The 20,224-nt window shown below is 46.0% G+C and overlaps 1 protein-coding gene across 12 annotated transcripts in view; it reads right to left on the reverse strand.

Annotated features, from left to right (window-relative positions):
• Positions 1 to 18,746, reverse strand: part of MRVI1 (murine retrovirus integration site 1 homolog) — a 124,004-nt gene extending 105,258 nt beyond the window's left edge. For 6 of the 12 annotated variants that reach the window (XM_030794755.1, XM_030794756.1, XM_030794747.1 and 3 more), the window contains exon 1: positions 18,294 to 18,512. Coding sequence is in view for 6 of the 12 variants with exons in the window: in XM_030794747.1 (XP_030650607.1) it covers positions 18,294 to 18,360 (67 nt within the window). In the remaining 6 variants the exon portion in view is untranslated. Of the gene's footprint in view, positions 1 to 18,219 lie in introns of all 12 variants that reach the window. The other 6 variants (XM_030794749.1, XM_030794750.1, XM_030794758.1 and 3 more) reach the window with 6 other exon arrangements.
• Between the last annotated feature and the right edge of the window lie 1,478 nt (positions 18,747 to 20,224).

Below are 20,224 nucleotides of genomic sequence, written 5' to 3' on the forward strand. Positions count from 1 at the left end.
GGGCAGGCTGCACCAGTGCTGGGCTGGGAAACAGCCCTTGGGCTCCCTGAAGGTCTCCCTGGCTGTGCACCATTTGGAGCAGCAGTGAATTAATGTGATTCAGGCTCCAAAAATAGTAGCCAGAGCATCTAAAATTGCTTTCTATCCTGGGTTGGGCCAGTCCCCTGGGAATGTCAGCATTTCTAAAATGTCCCCATTCACCCAGAGTGCCTTTGTCAGACCCCAAGTAGAATCTGGGCCACCGTTAAGCTCTCCTGGTTCCGTTAGCTCCTGCCCGGTTCCCCTCTCCTGTGTGTCACGTGCACTGCCTCCCAAACAGGAAATGCTAATTTATGCCTGCCACTTGCTGTTACCAGGTCCAAGAACTTTAACCCTGCAAATGGCTTGGAAGGGCAGAAATGGCCCCTTGCAGAAGTGGCCTGGGTGGCTCTCTACCATTGAGTTGGGATTTAATTCCTAACAATGACGACTGGGGAAGCAGAGTCACCTGAGGAACCTTGAGCCTCTGGTCTGCTGCTGATGCCAAAGGGAGTCATTTCCACAGTGGCTTGTCTTTCTCTGATAAAGTTATTTTGGGATCTCAGGGAATTTCATCATCATGAAGACTTGTCACTCTAGGCCTACCTCAGTGCTTTTGCACATCCTGTGCTCTATGCAGGAAACGCCCTTTACGCCCTCTTCCCTGACTGACAAATGCCCCTTCATCCTCTTATTCAGCGCCTTCCTAAGAGTGGGAAGCTGTGGTCTTTACTAAGTTTGTCTGCAATGAATGCTCTGGAATGGCCACCTTTGCACCAGTTACACTCCCATGCCTAGAGATTCACACACTGCATTCTCCTACCCGCGGATCGACCACGATTCTCAGCTGCCTTATTCATGGACAGGAGTGAGGCAAGGAACAAGCCTCTCCCCTGCCTCATGGAGGCTGGCCTCCCATCTAACAACTAAGTGGCCAGGGTCTGTAACCACTGCATGGGCTTCCTGATTTAAATGCAGTTTGGGAATCTCTCTGCCTAGAGAATTGTGATTTGATCTTTGTGATCATGTCCTTTAGTTCTCAGGTTCTTAGCTGTGATGCTCGTACTGCCTTTTAGTGGCTTCACTTTGCCTCCCTAAGAGATTCCAGAAGCGCAGAACAGAGAAAGTGATGGAAGGGTGAGGAGGGAGGATAAGTTAGTGTACACCTTGTTTTCTTCCTAGGCGGTGGGAGATAACAGTTTCTACCTCAGAGTGGTTGAGAGGATGACATGAGATGTGTAAATGACTCAGCACAAAGTCAGTACTTTGGGGGGACAGCTGCATTTTTGCCCATGTGGCCCCCAGTCCCCTTTCTTCTGGTAACAGCAGCATATTCATCACACTTGTGCTTGGGATGGGGATGGTTGACCCCACTGTGGGATTGGAGCTGTAACACTGGGCTGGCCCCACAGAAAATCCCATGCCCCCAGCTCTGGGTTGTAATTAAGGAATGAGCACATGACTCAGACCAGGCCAATACATTCAGTTCGGTGACTTCTGTTGGAACTGTTGGGGGAGTTCTTGCTGCAAGCGTTGCTGAAAGGATAGGCTGGGAACTGCAGGTGCCACAGTGCCACCACGCAGGAGAGGTCACCTGAGAATACATCTAATACCAAGGACAGCCGAGAGATAGAGGGAATGAGGCCATGGATCCAGCCATGTCCGAAATTGCCCTAGAACTCTCAATTATATGATCCAGAACATTCTGCTAATTTGCTAATCTAATTTGAATCCGTTTCTATTCCAGACAAACCAGAATCTTGGCAAATGCCAAGCTCAATATGTCTGGAGGTTCACCCTTCCCAAAGCCATTGCTCTGGGGCGAGCGGTGCTCCTTGGCCTCTTTAGAGACAATGCTACAGCTCATCTCCCTGTCCTCAGTCTCTACTTCAGTCTTTTACTGCACTGACTGTTCTCAAACACAGGCTTAGAAGATGCCTTGACTCCCCACTGCCTGGAGATCATGTCCCAGCTTCCTCAGATCCACCTGCAAATCTCCACATCTGACCCTAATTTCCTTTGTGCGTCTCTCCCATGACCTTCCCCTCTGGGTCCATGCATACTCTGTACCCCACTCATACCAACCTCTTCCCCACTCTGAAATGCTCCCTCCACTCTCCTAACCCTGTACCTTTCCTGGGAAGTTCCTCACTTCTTTCTTACCTACCTGCCAGATCCACAACTATCTTCTCTTCCAAGAAGCCTTCATGGATGGCCCCAGACTGAGTCAATGTCTCCTTCTCCTGAATCAATGTCTCCCTTGTACATACTATAGTACCTCTTGGTGTTTATGACGTGAGAGTAATTTATACATTTTTTTTGAGAGCAAGGAGCATGTCATACTCCTTTCAGGATCCCCTGGGGCACTTACACAAGATTTGCTCACTCTAGACCCTCCCTGAATTTGCTGACACAAGACCTTGGCTTCCAGCTGACAAACTCTGACTACCCCGTCCCCTCCCCTCAACCATACTCTAGGAGAGGGGTGCCTAAACTTTGGGTCACGTTTCCTCTTCACCAGTAAACTTCTTTTTTAAAAAATTATGAGAAAATATGTGTGACATACAATTTATCATTTTAACCATTTTAAAGTGTACAATTCAGTGGCATTAAGTACATTCACAATGTTGTGCACCTATCACCCCTACCTAGTTCCAGAACTTTTTCATCATCCCAAATGGAAACTCTGTACCCAGTAAGCAGTCACTCCCTGTTCCCCCTTTCCCACAGGCCCTGCCAACCACGAATCTGCTTTCTGTCCCTGTGGCTTTAACCGGTTCCGGATAGTTATATGAATGCAACCATACAATATGTGACATTTTCTGTCTAGCTTCTTTCACTTAGATAATGTTTTTGAGGTTTATCCACATGGTAGCATGTATCCATACTTCATTCCTTTTTATGGCTGAATAACATTCCATCATTATCTATCTATCTATCTGTCTGTCTATCTATCTATCTATCTATCTATCTATCTATCTATCTATCTATCTATCTGTCTATCCATCCCACATTTTGTTTATTCATTCATCAGGTGATAGACATTTGGGTTGTTTCCTCCTTTTGGCTATTGTGAATAGTGCTATTACATTGTGATACAACTTTTGTTGGAACACCTGTTTTCAATTCTTTTGCATATAGACCTAGGACTGGAATTGCTTGGTCATATGGAAATTTTACATTTACCAGGAAGCTGCTTATCCTTGCTCTCTCCAAGCCTCACCAACATACTGGGTCTATTTAACTGCTTTCACCCTGAGAGAGCCCAAGCTTCTTAGAAGGGAGCGATTTCATCTTGTCATCTCCTGATGGCAATCCCTAAAGGATGTTCCTAGTTTTTAATACTGACCTTTTGCTGTTTAGAGCTTTCCTTTGTCTAAGCTATTTCAGACATATTATTTAACTTGTTCCTCAGAGAAATACTTTAAGGAGGAAACTATTATGTCTGCTTTTTAGATGTGGAGGCTGACAGATTCAGAGGATGAAGCGATGCGGCAGGGTCACACAGCCAGTCAGCTGAGACTGACCCCAGCCCAGTGCCCTTTCCACGCCACCACAGTGGCCCTCTCTCAATTTGCCTCTCTTCCCAAAGTCTTTGTAAAATAGCCACCTTCTGAAATGTATTCTCAGACCCACCATTGTTTAGAAATGCCCTCTTGGTAGGCAATTGGTCGATGCTGGCACAGACCTCTTTAAACACTCTACCAGTTGGCACCTCATTTGTAATCGAAGCTTTTTTCCTGGGGCAGATTCTGCCTGTACCAAACAGACCAGTGTTTACCTTTTCTGGGTCTTCTGTCACCTTCTGCAATCCTGGGTTAATGTTCCCTTTTGATGCTGCTATGAGTCTAAATCTGAGCGTGTCCCACAAGCTCAACCTCAGCTCTCTAAATTTCCTCCCTGTTCTTTTGTTCAACCCAAGGTCAACCCAAGAGTATCCCCTTCCTTTTCTCAGGAGGAAACTATCCCTTGGACCGAGGGGTCCCCTGACCTCTTTGGAGTAGAAAAGAGGCACAATGCCCTTCAACCTGATGTGGTGAAGTTGTGTCTATACTGCTGCTTGGAAGCTTCCAATCTTAGTGTCCTCATTCTACATGAGACCAAGAGACTGTAGAAATAAGCAAAACAGGCAATGATAACAATAACAACATTCTCTATCCATCAGAGGCATAGAGCTTTTTAAAAGTGTACGATTCAGTGGCATTAAGTACATTCACAATGTTGTGCACCTACCACCCTTATCTAGTTCCAAAACACTTTCATCATCCCAAATGGAAACTCTACCCATGAAGCAGTCACTCCCTGTTCCCCTTCCCCCCAGGCCCTGGCAATCACAGATCTGGTGCCTGGTGCTTTAGGCATATTTACTCACTCAATCCCCCAACTGCCCTATGAGGTGAATGCCACTTTGCAGATAAGGAAACTGAAATTCAATGTGATTCTGTGACTCCAGAGTCACAGAGCTAATGGGTGGCCAAACAGGGATTGAAGCCGTCAGAGCCCATGCCTTCCCCATTCTGGCCCACTGTCTGCCTCTGAGGTAGAAGCTTTGTGAGCTGACCTGGCTCACTGAGAGCTTTCCTTAGCAGTTCTGCAAGCAGCGAGGACTCTCTAGATGCCATGTGATCCATCCTGTGTCCACCCAAGTAGGAATACCAATAACCACTTATCTCAAAGTTGTATAGAGTTCTATACAACTCCAGTTCTGGGTGATGTTGTCAGGAGCTCTGAAAAGAAAGGTTATGTGCTTCACTCTATTTGGGAATATCAGCGGGAGATAGGTTTCTGTCTTGCAGGACATCTCAGAGCCTTTAAGAAGCAAATGTGCAGTATAAATCTCCAAGAAGGGGTGAAAGGATATAATGTTTCTCAAATTTATTTGACCATGAAATGTTTTTCCAAGGAGTATCTCAAAGTGTCCTCTTTAAAACTCCACTCTGGGCCAGGCACAGTGGCTCGCACCTGTAATCCCAACACTTTGGGAGGCCCAGGCAGGCGGAACACCTGAGGCCAGGAGTTTGAAACTGGCCTGGCCAACATGGTGAAACCCTGTCTCTACTAAAAATACAAAAATTGGCCAGGCATGGTGGCGTATTCCTGTAATCCCAGCTACTCGGGAGGCTGAAGCAGGAAAATCACTTGAACCCAGGAGGTGGAGGTTGCAGTGAGCAGAGATTGCACCACTTTACTCCATTCTGGGCAACAAGAATGAAACTGAGAGAGAGAGAAAAAAGAAAGAAAGAAAGAAAGAAAGAAAGAAAGAAAGAAAGAAAGAAAGAAAGAGAGAGAGAGAGAGAGGGAGGGAGGGAGGGAGGGAGGGGGGGAAGAGAGAGGGAAAGAGAAAGAGAGAGGAAGAAAGAGAAGGAAAGAAAGAGAGAAGGAAAGAAAGAGAAGGAAAGAAAGAAAGAAAGGAAGAAAGAAAGGAAGAAGGAAAGAAAGAAGGAAAGAAAGAAAGAAAGAAAAAGAAAAAGAAAGAAAGAAAGAAAGAAAGAAAGAAAGAAAGAAAGAAAGAAAGAAAGAAAGAAAAAGAAAGAGGAAGGAAAGAGAAATCTCCACTCAGAAATGCCCTAAACCTTCTTAGGTTAGAGGGTGTCCAGAGGTGAGACAGAACAGTAATTATCTCCATTGGCCCTGGAGCTGGGCTGCCTGGGTTCATATCCCAGCCCTGCCATGTGACCTTGGACAAGCTGCTTCATCTTTCTATGCCTCCGTTTCCTCACTTGTAAAACATGGATAATAGTAATCTTGTGAATTATGTAATATAAACTTCTTAGAACAATGCCTTTTGTGACATAGGGCTCACAAAAATTCTAATAAGGTCTTTGGGGCCAGGCAGGTTAGAGGGGGCAGTGAGAAGGGTTATGTTACCTATGATGCATAAAACTGTAAAAATCCAGATAATTCATGAAAGATTACACAGATAGCATGGTTTCATGGTCCTCAGGGAGGGTCAGTGAGTTCCAGTGGGAGGAGAAAGTGCTATGCGATGATAGTTAGCTAGTTAGCTGCTTGATCCATTTTCCTGGGTCTTTTCAAGTTCACCAGGTCTCCTCTACTTAGGGAGCTCTTAGGGGGTGCCCAACACCTCCTGGAGACCCCTCAAATTCTGGTGTCTATGAGTTTCATCCCTTCCAAGGAACAGAAATCCTGTCCTTTTGTCACCACCCACTACTCCTGTAGGGCATACTCATCTGCTCCCAGAGCTGAAGAGCTGGGAGAAGCTGGCCCTATAGTGTGAGGGGAGAGTGGCCAGGCTGTAGTGGCTGCCCGGACCATCGTTTCCAATCTGAGCAGTACATGTCTGACGCATGAGTCAAGTGCCTTGTTAGTAAAAAAGAGAATAAATAGGCATTCCCTTTAGCAGTAAATGTTTTTTTTTTTTTAAATACAACCTTCCATTAACTTTGGACCTGATGCCCATTCTAACTGTCACCAAAGGACTTGAATGGGATTGTAGAAAATAAACAATAACAGCTGACTCTTCAAACACACCTGCAGTCCTCCTCCTTGTCATTGACAGTGCCTAGCACAATTATTGCTCTGGGATGGGCTCCATCATGCAACTATTGGGGTGAATCACTGAGCCTTGTGGGGTGAATGGTTCACAGATGAGGAAAATGAGGACTTGGAAAGAAGATTTAATTTGCTCAAGAGCACAACATGAGTTGAAGGCAGAACCAGGCCTACAACTCAGGACCACTGCTTATATGGTCTCTTCATTTCAGCTTAGGAAGTGGCACCAGGGACGGATGCTGGAAGACCTTGACTGCCCTTAAACCTGAGAGGTTTCATTCATGCATGCATTTGTTCATTCATTTAATGTATCTACCAAACACCTGCTACAAATTTGCCATGGCGCTAGCTTCCCTTAATACCTCTCTATAAAACCATAATGATCTAACCCTTTTTGAAATCTTATCGTCCCAGCTCTACTCTCTCCTGGCCTGATAAACTCCAAGTATGAGTTTCTATCTGTTGATGGGCTGCATGCACTTTGCACCAAGGGCAATATGGCCTTGGCTCTGCCACTTTCTAGCTGTGTAATCCTGAGTGAACTACTCAGCCTCACAAAGTCTCCATTTTCTCATCAGTAACATGGAGATAATATTACAACCTATATCATAGGATGCTGCAAAAATATGAGATAATGTACGTAAAGAACAACGTAGTATTTAGCTGGTGCTCAATAAATGACAGGTATTACAGTAATAAGCATATTATTATTGCTCTTGTCATGTGAAACAAGTCTCTGGAGATTCAGCAAATGGAATCTTCCCCTCTGGGACTCTAAAAAGTCAGGCTCTCTTTGTTCATTTGCCTAAGCAACTTTTATGATTTATGAACTATAGGAATCGTGATACAGGGACAACTTGCCAAATGTTTTCAGGTCTAATGCAACAGATCCTTGATGTCTATAACCAACCATATCTTTTTTTCCTTTCTGGGCCCAGCTGGCCTGAGAAATAGTCTTCCTCTAAGTCTGATAAGGTCTGTGAACCCCAGACCTGTTAGGAATGTTGGCTATACATGGAGATAACTGCAAGGAAATGGGGCTGCCCCCCAATGTTTTAACGAGGTTTAAAAAAAGCCATAAATAATGGACATGGTTAGTTATCTATGGAAGTAACCCAAGAAATTCTCTGTATATGGGGTTGCAGAGTTGAGAGGCTTAACAGACATTTCTAGAAGGCAGGACAGAAAGACAACTATAAATAAGTGGGTGATGACATTCTTTGAAGACACTTACTTTAAGCAATTTTCACTTCTTTAGTAAGAACCCCTATATGTGAGGGATGGCTTCCCCATGACCACATTTATACCCCATAATCCTGTCCCCTGGCCATGACTGATTGACCCTGATCCAAGCTGGACTTATCAGATTATTTCTCTCAAGAACTTAGAGACCTGGAGCTTCTGGAACCTAGTCATACTGGGCCTGTGGCCTGGGCAGTGGTCTTCAGAGTAGAGTATGTCATCCAGGGAATGCAGGATGATTTGGTGGAATATATGAATGAAATTTAAAATAAAAACCTTCAATTCTTAATTAAAAATAGTAACAAAGTACACTTCCTTAATATTTATTTGTTTTTTTTTTTTTTTTTTTTTTTTTTTTTGAGACGGAGTCTCGCTCTGTCGCCCAGGCTGGAGTGCAGTGGCGCAATCTCGGCTCACTGCAAGCTCCGCCTCCCAGGTTCACGCCATTCTCCTGCCTCAGCCTCTCCGAGTAGCTGGGACTACAGGCGCCCGCCACCGCGCCCGGCTAATTTTTTGTATTTTTAGTAGAGACGGGGTTTCACCGTGGTCTCGATCTCCTGACCTCGTGATCCGCCCGCCTCGGCCTCCCAAAGTGCTGGGATTACAAGCGTGAGCCACCGCGCCCGGCCTACTTCCTTAATATTTAATAAACAGATTGGCAATGGTGCTGGTTCATGTATTGAAAGGCCACTGTTATATCCAGTTTGTGAGCTGTTGTAAGGGGAATTCTACGGTGTTATGGAACTGATGTAGCACCCTCATGTATCCATTTGTTTTCCCTGAAGGGTGACACAGTTTGTGTGTGCCCAAGTAAGTAGGTTAATAAAACATATTTATCTAGTTTTAACCAAACCTACTATCATAAAATGGGTATGTAGCTTAAAAGATTTGTGCAAACAAAGAAAAAGTACAATGAAAATACTAATACTTCTACTAATAAAGCTAAAAGTAACTGTCAAAAAAATTTTTACAAACTAGTGGATAAAACTGAAAATTTAATATAATAATTCAGGAAGTAAGATGTCCCTCTTCCACATGAGGCATCTGAGCTGGTTTTCCTCTGCCCTCCTTCCCTTTCTCCTGCCCCCTGGTTCTCTGCCCTGCCCCCTGGTTCTCTGCTGTGTGCTTCAGGATGATACCTATGGAAGGTATAACCTGGGCTCCTTTCCTTGCTGGCTGAGTTTGGCCAATGGACCAGTAGGGGATGGGAGGAGAGAGAGGCCTGGGCCTTTCCTCCCTTGTTCCAGCACCACATCTCTGGCAGTGACTGTGCCTCTCCTTAGCTACAGCTCATTCTGGATGGACCCTCTTCCCTGGCTCTGGAGCTCACTGGCTTCTGGTAACACGATTTTCTTCTCTTTCCCCTTGAAGAAGCACATAGAATCATGACCAAAGAATATTTATTTAGGGAAAGCAGAAAAGTTGTTGACACTGTTTAAAAAAAAAAAAAAAGCATGATTTTCAAAATATTACTTCAACTTTCTTATTCTTTTAAAATTTCTATTTCTGTATGTTTTATAAAGTAACACATTAGTACAATAGTTCATGAATATGATTTATAATAAAGAAATATACACAAATTGGAGGTTCATGCCAAAAAAATTTTCTCTAAACTAATAAGATGCAACATCCAAAAAACTTGAAGACCACTCCTGTAGAGAAAAGGCTGGCAAGTTCCTACATCTGGGATCCGAAAGCTGCCCTGGGTCCTGCCTTCCTGAGGCATTGCTGGCTACCTACCTTTTCCTTTGATTTTCTCAAATACCTTATAATAAATCCCACTTTGTCTTAAGTTAGCCAACATAGGCTTCTGAGATCTGGCAACCAAAGAACTTTAACCAATATATAGGTGGGATCTGCAGTTTCCTGTGTGCTGGGACAGACTATGTGAATATCACATAATAACTACCATTTTATAGAGCATTTTTTTGCAGCAAAGAGAAAGGCTTGTTTAAACTCCCCAGAGGAAAGAGGCCCTTCTTGAGCTCTGGAAGAGTCTCTCTTCTGTAGGCAGAGGTGGCTCATCAGGCCACATCATAGCCTAGGTGACCCACCCCTCAGAACTTTCTGCCTTCTTACCTAAATCTCTATCTATCAAGCATTTTGGTCATTGGAAAGGGTTTGTCTCCCATTATATATTGGCACATAGACATTTAGAATTATATACTTGTCTGGGTGCAGTGGCTCACACCTGTAATCCCAGCACTTTGAAAGGAGGCTGAGGCAGGTGGATCACTTGAGGTTAGGAGTTTGAGACCAGCCTGGCCAACATGGTGAAACCCTGTCTCTACTAAAAATACAAAAAATTAGCTGGGCATGGTGGCGCACGCCTGTAATCCCAGCTACTTGGGAGGCAGAGGTTGCAGTGAGCCGAGATCGCACCACTGTACTTCAGCGTGGGTGATGCAGCAAGATTCTGTCTCAAAAAAAAAAAAAAAAAAAGAATTAAAAGAATTGTATAAATTAGTAATCTCAGTGCTTTAGGAGGCTGAGGCAAGAGTATCACTTGAGGCCAGGAGTTTGAGACCAGCATGGGCAACATAGCAAGACCCTGTCTCTAAAACAAAAAAAATGTTTAAAACATTAGCCAAGTGAAGTAGTACATGCCTGTAGTCCTAGCTACTTGGGAGGCTGAGGTGGGAGGATCACTTGAGCCAGGGAGGTCAAGGCTGCAAGTCAGCTGTGACTATACCACTGCAGTCCAGCCTGGGGGTCAGAGTGAGACCCTGCCTCTCTTGAAAAAAAAAATTGTATACTTCAGTCTCTTGTGAGTTTGATTATTGTGAGTCAGTCTCTACATAAGCAATCAACTAATCAATTCCAGGTCACTAACCAAGCTTAGGGATAGGTCCAGGACTCTAGAACATCCCCAAGGTGATGCTCCTTGGGGAAGCCTCTTAGAAGCCAACTAGCCAGCTTTATCTTGACAACACCTAGCCTCATCATCATTGCCTTCCAACCTACAACAGGGACCAGTTAGATCTCAGGGAGGAAACAAGAAAGATGTCTTAGGTAAGAATCCCAGGAAGACATTACACTCTTTCTAGCATACCCATACAAGTCGAAAATATGACAAGAGAGTCCTTGGGGAAACCTGACCATTTGGAGGCATCCAAAATAGAGGACTCCCATGGTGCTCAATATTAACCTGGGCTCCAATAATAATAATTACTTATTGGGTACTTTTTCAGGTATAAGTACTTTAGATCTAGCAATCTATTTCATAGGTAAGGGGACTCCGAGGTTAGATCATTCGCCAAGTCAAACAGTAAGTTGTGGGGCTGGGATTTGAACAGACTGGGTGATCTTGGCAACATTTATAGACTTTTAGGGCACAAATCTTGGAGAGCCATAGAAAGTGACTCAAGACACACAATGTAGGACATGGCATTTCTTGCCAGTAAAAAGCTTGTGATTCTAAATTTGTATCTTTCCTTCTAAACAGAGGAAGGAACTTGTTCATAAACAAGACTAGGAGACCTGATAAAGATCATTACATACTGAAAGAAATCAAGAGAGGTGCAAAGTAGAGCAAGCCTAGTGGGGAAGCTGCTCCAGTGCCCTGCCCCGAGAGCTCAGGACCTCAGCTCTAAGCAGCATCACTGGGACTTCCAGGGCTTTGTTCTTATAGGGGTGGGAACAAAGGGTCAGGCATTATCACTCTGTCCTGCAGCCAGGTCTGTAGGCCACAGAGAGATGGAAAGAGATGGGGCTTGGTGGTCTGATGGTTTTGGTTTGACTCTCATTCTTCTCATACTAGTTACTATCCTCCTTGAATCAGTTTGTTCACAAATACCTCCCTTGCATGGCTAAAGTACAGATTTGATGAGATATTGTATCAAATGTTCCTGGCACATACAAACTTGCTCAAACAATGGCAGTTCCTTTCCCATATATTTTCTCATCTACCTGTAAGAAGTAACCCAGAAGAAATGAGTTAAGAGATCACTTGCTCCCTGTCTGGAGTTGCCTAAATGAAACTTCTGTGAAAAAAGGAAAATTCATCGCCGCAGATACTTCTAGTCAGAGGCTTGCCTTGTCTAAGGAAGGACTCTGCATTAAACAAGTTCCCCACCAGGCATCTCTGGAGAAAAGGTGAGGACTGATTAACTGGAAAAGGGAGGAGAGGGTGCCCATGGGACCATGTGGCAACCCCTGCAGCCTTGGCCCTGCCTGTCTCTCACTAGGGCAGGGCACAAGTCTCACCACGTGCCCATGGGAGACCAGCCTTGCAAGTGGGCTTTAGCCAGGCCCTCACTGTGGTACCCCAGAGTGCCATGCTCTTCCACGCCAAGAGAATGTCTATCTGATGGTGAGTTCTGAGAAGTGTCTGCATGAATAGCTCAGCCCTCCCTCTTCTGTTTCTCTAGGGAATTAGCTGCTTTCAGGGGATAAACATTCTGCTCTCTCTCTCCAAGCTTTAATATTTAAAGAGCTCTACTTTCCCCAGTGGGCACCCTCTAGGGCCGGGGGATAAATCTGCTCAATACAATATTAGAAAACCTACTTGCCTGTTTATCCAAACACTTTCCAGTACCAGCTTCATCAGTCATACGGGTGATATTAGTTTCTGAATTCCCAACAAGCCTTAAAGCTTCAGTGAAGGAAAGAGGTGTTATTTATTGGGCCTCCTTAAAGACTTCACCAGATACAGATGCCCAATCCTCTTGAGAGTAAGTCCACCACTCTCCTTGGGGTGTTTTTGGAGTTGAGAATAGGACCCAGGATTGTGGATGGTCAGAGCCTCAAACCCAGTGCAGAAGTCTTCTTGATGGAATCTCTGGAGGGGAACAGACAGGGGCTAGAAATAATAAGACCTAATGTATGCTGAGTGCTAAGAATAGACACTGGGCTAAGGGATTTAACTTTGTAAAATGGACACTAGCATTATAGGTCGAGCATCCCAAATCTGAAAAATCTGAAATCTAAAATGCTCCAAAATGTAAGACTTTCTGGCCACTGGCAAGACACTCAAAGGAAATGCTCATTGGAGCATTTCAGATTTTGGATTTTTGGATTTGGGATGCTGAACTGGGTAAATATGATGCAAATATTCCAAAGTCCAAAAAAAAAAAAGTGAAATCTGAAACACCTCTGGTCCCAGGCATTTTGGTAAGGGATACTGAACCCATATTACAGGAGAAGAAACTGAGGCTCCAACAGACTAGGTGCAGCTCAAGGGATACAGCTGGTCAGTGGTGGAGCTACACGGTCGCTCCAGGGTCCACACTTTCCACAGGGACACTGTGCTGCCTCCATTACAAGATGTCATCTCCCCACTGTGATAATAAGGGAAGAGCTGGCCAACACTGAGCCCACCTCCTGACTCAGGGCCCAGGGTTATTTTCACAACACCTGTATGAGCGAAGTCAAGAATGTCTTCAGGCTTTCTTCTCCTCCTGATGAGCCAGGAAGCTTGGGCTCTCTGGAAACATCCTCTTGATTGGCTTATCAGCCGCAGAACTCTCTGTGGCCTCTCTGTGTCCCTTCCCTGGTGGCCACTCTGGGAACCACACCCCACCCCTAGAGCCAGGCTGTGTGCAGTGTATAGTCTCATCCCTCCCAGCCTCTCTCACTGAGCCCATTGGTTCCTAAATTCCTGTTGGTTTTGCTGGGATGACTCAACTTCCCCAACACCCTGCACTCACAAATACCTGGATTCCACCAAGTTCATACAACCCGATTTCCACCAAGCCGTGGTGGAATGACCTGACTCATTTATACACTATGCTCACAATTTTTCCCATGCCTGTGTTTTACCTATGCACTTATTTACTTAATATTCTTTCATTTGAGTAGCAATGGGCCAGAAAATCAAGACTGAAACCCCAGTTGGCCATTTACTAACTTTGTGTTGTTAGGCAAGTTTCTTACCCTCTCTGTGCCCCAGTTTCCTGATCTGTATAAGGAGGACAACGACAGTAACTACTTCAGAGGGTTGCTGTGAGGACTAAATGAGCCACTGCAGGTAAAGCGTTAGGACAGTGCCGAGCACACAGTACACACTCACCAAGTGTTAGCCACCATTGTCATTACTTTTATTTAAAAGGGAAACTTTATATTCCTACCTTAAATGGAAAAAGCAATACCACTTACCACAAATAGAGTTATAAAAATAAATAAAACGAAAACAGTTATTAAACCTTAGCTAAGGCCTGCTCTCATTTTTTTAAGAAGGGAAACAAACAGAAAGATGTTGAAGGCATATGAGGTTTAAATGAGGGTGATCAACCTTTTGGATTTGTCCAGGACCTGTCCCAATTTTAGCACTGAAAGTCCTGCAGCAATTCTCGTTCCTGGGTGAGCCTGGACAGTTGGTCACCCTACCTCAAATAGAGGCTTTCTCTCCTTCATTCAAAGGAATAGAAAGAACTTAAGAAGGAATAATGTTCTTACAATGTGATGTTGTGTGTTTAAGGCTGGGTCAGTATCCCACATACAATCATCTTACAGAACAAGCCCACACCTTGGGCCACACCACACAAACCCACCTCTGAGAGCTGAGCCTCCAAATGCTATAAACCTATGGAAAAGCCATCATGTCACATGTGCCACTGAGAAAGTCTCCAAAGAAAAATCACATTTGTAAATGCCAGGAAGAGGAATGGTGATTAAATTGTTGCACAGCTAAAATGACTCTATGTTATAAAACCATTGAAAAATCATGTTTTGGAGAATCTTTAATGATATGGAAAAAAGGATTATATTAGAATGTTCAGTTTTAAAAAGCAGACTAAAAAATAACATATACACTAAGACCCTAGTTTTACAAAACATAGAGAAATGTAAAGGAAGAAACACATTGTAATATAAACAATACTTATCACTGAGGAATGGGATTCTAGAGGGTTTTTTATTTCTTTATATTTATTTCTGAGTTTCTTATTTATATCCATTTCTATATTTTCCAAGAAAGTCTAGCAAAGAACATGTATTACTTTTTTTTACTAGAAAAACTGAATAAAAATTACAAATTACAAATAAAAAAGTAATAGGAAGAAAGTAACCAGAGCTGATTAAGCCCAGCCTTAGCAGACTTTTTTTACATCTCTTCCCTGCTAGGAAAAGTTTTCAGTCTGGCTGGGTGCGGTGGCTCACGCCTATAATCCCAGACTTTGGGAGGCTGAGGTGGGCTGATCACTTGAGGTCAGGAGTTTGAGACCAGCCTGGGCAACATGGCAAAACTCCATCTTTACTAAAAATGTAAAAATTAGCCCAGCATGGTGGTACTCGCCAGTAATCCCAGCTACTTGGGAGGCTGAGGCATGAGAATTGCTTGAACCCGAGAGGTGGGGGTTGCACCACTGCACTCCAGCCTGGGTGACAGAGCAAGATCCTATCTCAAAAAAAAAAAAAAAAAAAAAAAAGTTTCCTGTCTGACCAACTGTCCTCTGCTTTCCACCTCCCCTGGAGAAAGCCCTTGCAGAGAAGGCAGGGCTTGTCCAGGGTCATGGGCATGGGTTGCCTCTGCTAAGACTGAATTTGAAGGCCCATTGGTGAGGCTGCCCTGGACTGTCACCTGAACTCAGAGTCTAGCCTCCAAGGTCCACAGGACTAACATGATATCCCCTTTCCCTCTATTCGTGATTTTCCCATGATTTGGACTGTGACACTCAGTAACCGCCCCAGGACCTAAGTTACTAACTAGAGGCAGGGTGACATCTAATGCAGGAAGTGCCCACTTCGGACCAAGGTGGCTTGAGCTGGAGTCTACCACCTACGAGCTGTATGCCTCTCTCCTCATCTCTAACATGAGGCTTAAATTAAATAACAGATCTAGCACAGATCCTGGCACAAAGTAGGAGCTCAATTAGTACCAATTTTCTCCCCTCTTTCCTTTTACATTCACTACCTGAGAACTCAGCTCTCCATCTCCCTCCTCTGACTCAGCTCGCCAAGGGGCAGGGGCAGGGCCGGAGTCTGGGGGCCCCAAGCTCTCTTCTCCCTATCTACCCAGGCCTCTGCTTCTACTCAGTCAGCAAACAGAATCCCTCTGCTGACCAATAAGCCCCAGAGAGAGTGGCTGAGGGGCAGTCCAGGTTCTGTGAGGTGACCCAGGAGAGGAGGCAGGGTGAGGTAGTAACTTCAGGCCCCCACCTTGTGTTCTTTTCAAGTCAAACTAGATGAATCTGATCATCAGGCACACATACAAAATCAACCCAGTGCCCTGTGTAACCAGAACCCACTTTATGAACATTGTGTCCATTTATTCACAGAAACATGATTGAACCTGAGCACTTCGTGTGCTCCCGGCATCATTCTGGGTGCTAGACACACAGCGGGTGAGGAACAGGATAAGGTCTCCGCCCTTGCAGGGCTCAGTCTGTTCCTCCAGGAGGTGTAGGGTGCTTCTGTCCACCTCTGTTACAAAGGCTTAGAGGAGAGAGGCAGGGCTTTTTAGAAAGCTGAGGACCCATCATGTATAGTTCAGCCCATCGGTCAAGGAACCTAGCTTCCTCACACAGACCCACAGAACCTCATCCCCAAACCATGAGCCCCCTCAGCCTCCCAGGGATTCAGTTTCAAGTAGGTTTCACATGGCCCTAACTTCCTTACCCAAGATACTATTTAAATTCCCTGCTTTGTCACTTGGTGGCTGGGTGAGCTTGGACAAGTCATTTAACATCCCCTAGCCCCAGTGTCCTCACCTGGAGCAGTAAGGTAAATACACATCCCTCATGGCATTCTGTGAGGGGCATGTGAAATCCCTCGTGGAAAGCCTCAGATGCACCATGTTGCAAGGGGGCCAGTGATTCCCCCGCTGCACTCTGACACGGAGTCCCAAGCAGACAGGAGCTGACCCTGGAGGTCAAGAGCAGAGCCTCCAGAGACCATGGCCTGGGGCTGAGCACCAGCTGTGCAGCCTCTCTGTGCTAAAGTGTCCTCCTCTACAAGACCAGGGTGGAAAGAATGACCCCTGCTTTGTAGAGCTGTGGGAGTCATGAGTTACTGTATGGGAAGGGGAACAGTGTTCAATACATAGTAAGAACCATGTGTTTGCTGTTTATTTGCTTCCAGAAATACATTTATGGGGATAGCTAATCATGTTGTAGCAGCTAGCACATGGTTATCCCTCCAAGATGATAAAGGATACAGGAATGCCTCCCTTACCTCCAAGCATAAAGATAGGTACATCCGCTGTGAATATAAACAGCCACCCACCAAACATGCATGCACACACACACACACGCACGCACAATGGAATCATAGACAGTACAAACATGGTAATGACAGCTGTTTTGTCCATTAGGTCAAAAATCGCAAGACAGAATTGGAGGCAGGATCATACCCTGGCATTCACGTCTGTGTTGAGAGGCATGGGCACTGGAGTTAGAGTCATACAAACTCATACAGGGTTTGAGTCCTAGCTCCGCTCCATCTTGGTGGAATGACCTTAGGCTAGTCCCTTAACCTGAGTTCCCTCCCCCATAGAACTGTTGGGGTAGGGGAGTGCAGGGGGATGGGCAACTCCATCTCTCTCACTAGCATGTCATCATCCCTCGGTGGGGGCAATACAATCCTTGGCAGGTCCTGACTCCTTTGGACCCCCAGCCTCACAGTCCCGGGAAGCTTCCTCCTTTCCCCTGCAAAAGACCCTGCTCAGACCAGCTTTACTTCCCTGCGCCACCCCAGCGAGCAGCCTGAAGAGTGTTGGGAAACAGCAGCTGCCGAGCTCTGGGAGGCTGGAGTGCTGGCCAGGGGTCCCAGACCCCGGGCTGCTGTTTACTCAAACTGCAGAGCTTCTATAGCCTTTACAACTGTTTCCTGAGCAGGAGGGAGCAAGACAGCTGGGCCAGTCTCTGGCCTCTGGCTTCCACTGGCTTTTCCTTTGGAAAAAGCCAGTCCAAATGCTGCTCACTCTAGGAATCGCTTCAACTCAGAGCCCTGGAGGTGAGCAGGGCCGGGCACGGGCCGGGCACATACACCCCCTCTAGGGAGCAGGGAAGCGCACAGGCCAGGGGAAGCTGGAGACAAAAGAGGAGACAGGGACAGAGATAAAAACAGAGACTGTGACAAGAACACAGGATGGGAAGGGCAGAGACAGAAAGAGTGGCAGGGTTAAGGATCTAGACAGGTCATGCCAGCCCAGGTTCAAGGCAGAGGGGCGTAGGGGGACAGAGAGAGAGACACTTGAGGCACAGAGGGGAGAAAGCCCTGCTTAGCAGACTTGCCTAAGCTGAAGACCCCGTTGTTGCCACAAAGGGGCCCATAGGAAAGCTAGGGGTTGCAATCGCCTGCCAGGACCCACATTTTCACCCTGAGCTGTGCACACTTTCCAACAGCAAGCAAAAGGAGCACAATCTAGTTAAGTTAGGACTGGCAAGATTCACTTCTGATTTAAAACTTAAGACAGCAACAATAAAGATAGTCAGCTGAAATGCCACCCAACAAAGCCAGCTCCCCTGGAAAGTTAAAGTTTAGCGCCCCCATCCCAGCACCCTGTACCTTTAAGGAAGAGAAGGTTCCCTCCGCTTCCCAGACGAAGAGGCAGGTTATTCTAGGATATAGGGGAGGCTTACCTAAAACTGAGTTATTCTCCTTTCCTCCTCTGGCCAGCCTCCCTTCACTCTGGGGAGCTTTTACCATTTAAGGTCAATGTTACATCTGGCTCCGGAGCTCGGAGCCGAGAAGCCTCTGGCTGCAGAACCTCGGCCGCACGCCTCCTCTGAGAGGGGCTGGGACTTAGAGCCGAGAGCTCCTCTGGGAGCCCCCCTCCGGCCTGGCTCGGGGGATAATGGCAGGGAAAGCCGACCAGCTGGCCTCAGGGCTCAGGGCAGGCTGGGCCTTTGGGGCAGTCACTCACCCTGGGCCCCTCCGATGGGTATCCACACAGCAGATGGCAGTCCCCATGGCAACTCATGCCACTGAACACTGTCCTGGCCGGACGGGGACAAAGCGACCCTGCAGATCTCCCCACCCGCCTGGAGCCTCCAGCAAGCATGTGAGCCGGGAGAAGACCCTGGGCCAGTGCCAAGAGAGACTGGGAATGGTTCCTGTCCTGGGGATTCAGGGGCAGGGGCTGCTCCCACTGCGTTAAACTCTTGGGATTGCCAGAGAGAATGGCCTGGGAGATTCAGCTACTCCCAGACTTGGCACCAGCCCCAAGGATGTCAATCTTGCTCCTCCACTTAACAGCCTGTGGTCTTAACATTGTGGAGCCTCAGTCTCCTCATCTCTAAAGTGGGAATAATAATGATAATGCCTAACTCACTAGGTAGTCGAGATTAAATGAGATGTTAGTCAAGTGTTTAATACACTGCCAGCATCTCATAAGAGCAAGATCAGTATGAATGAGCTTCCTGCCCCTGCCCAGGAAATCCACACCCTGCCCATACACACTCTTCACCTGCCTTGGGTATAGGGCCCACCCAATGCCAGGATCATGGAGCTCCAAGCTGGGCGCAAGCCACATGGGGACTTCAGCCCCTTCTGTGGTTAGAGCAGCACAGAGAAACCCTAGGTAAAGTTGCTAGATAAATTACAGGACACCCATTTAAATTTGGATTTCAGATAAACACGGGACATACTTGTACTAAAAGACTGTTATTTATCTGAAATTCAAATTTAACTAGTCATCCTCTATTTTTGTTTGATAAATCCGGGAACCCTAGCTTTTGGCCACCATTAGCCACCCAGAAAACATTCAGTAGTCATGGTAGAGAGCACTGGGGATTGGAGCTCCCAGGCCTGTGGCCTCAAGCCCTCCTGGCAAACACAGTCCTTATGCTCAGCTCCTGGCCACAGATCAGCCGTGCAGCAGTGGCAGACGCTCTCCACTGAGCCTGGCCCACTGAGCCTCCATCCCAGCACCTTCCTCAGGCATGTGGTTCTCAGGAAGTCCTGTCTCTTCTGTGTGGTTGTTGTAGGAGAGATCACTAACAGGGGTGCGGCGCATGAAGTCTGCTACCCTCATCAATAATTGTTTTTTGTAAATGAAACCAGAGAAGGCTGTCTTGGGTACTAGCCATGCTTTCTCTCAAGTGTCCACACCCGTCCACATGGAGGTACAGGCTCCCCCAACAACCCCCGTCCCCCACAAAGCCACATGGTGGTAACTACTAGAATTGCAAGTATATGGTCTAGAAGGAACTGACCAAACTCTTCAGTGCTGTTTCTCCAACTTCAATGTGCATTAGAACCCCCAAGTGTGAAGCTCCTTGGGCTCCTCTTTCAGAAATTCTAATTCTATGGATCTGAAATGGACCCAGAAATCTGCGTTTTAGTGAAGGCCCTTGGGTGATTCTTATGTACTTGGTCCAAGGATCCCACTTTAAGGAATGTCACTTCAAAGGTTGATCTTGTGAGTCCAGCAGCAGGCACTACAGGGACAATCAAAATCAGAAGTTGAAATGGAACCTAGGGCTGGCTGTGTGTGTGTGTGTGTGTGTGTGTGTGTGTGTGTGATAGAGAGAGAGTTCAAAATCATATATTGTATTGAGTACCTACTATA

The sequence above is a fragment of the Nomascus leucogenys genome, chromosome 15 (assembly GCF_006542625.1).
Source record: "Nomascus leucogenys isolate Asia chromosome 15, Asia_NLE_v1, whole genome shotgun sequence".
Classification (NCBI taxonomy): Eukaryota; Metazoa; Chordata; class Mammalia; order Primates; family Hylobatidae; genus Nomascus; species Nomascus leucogenys.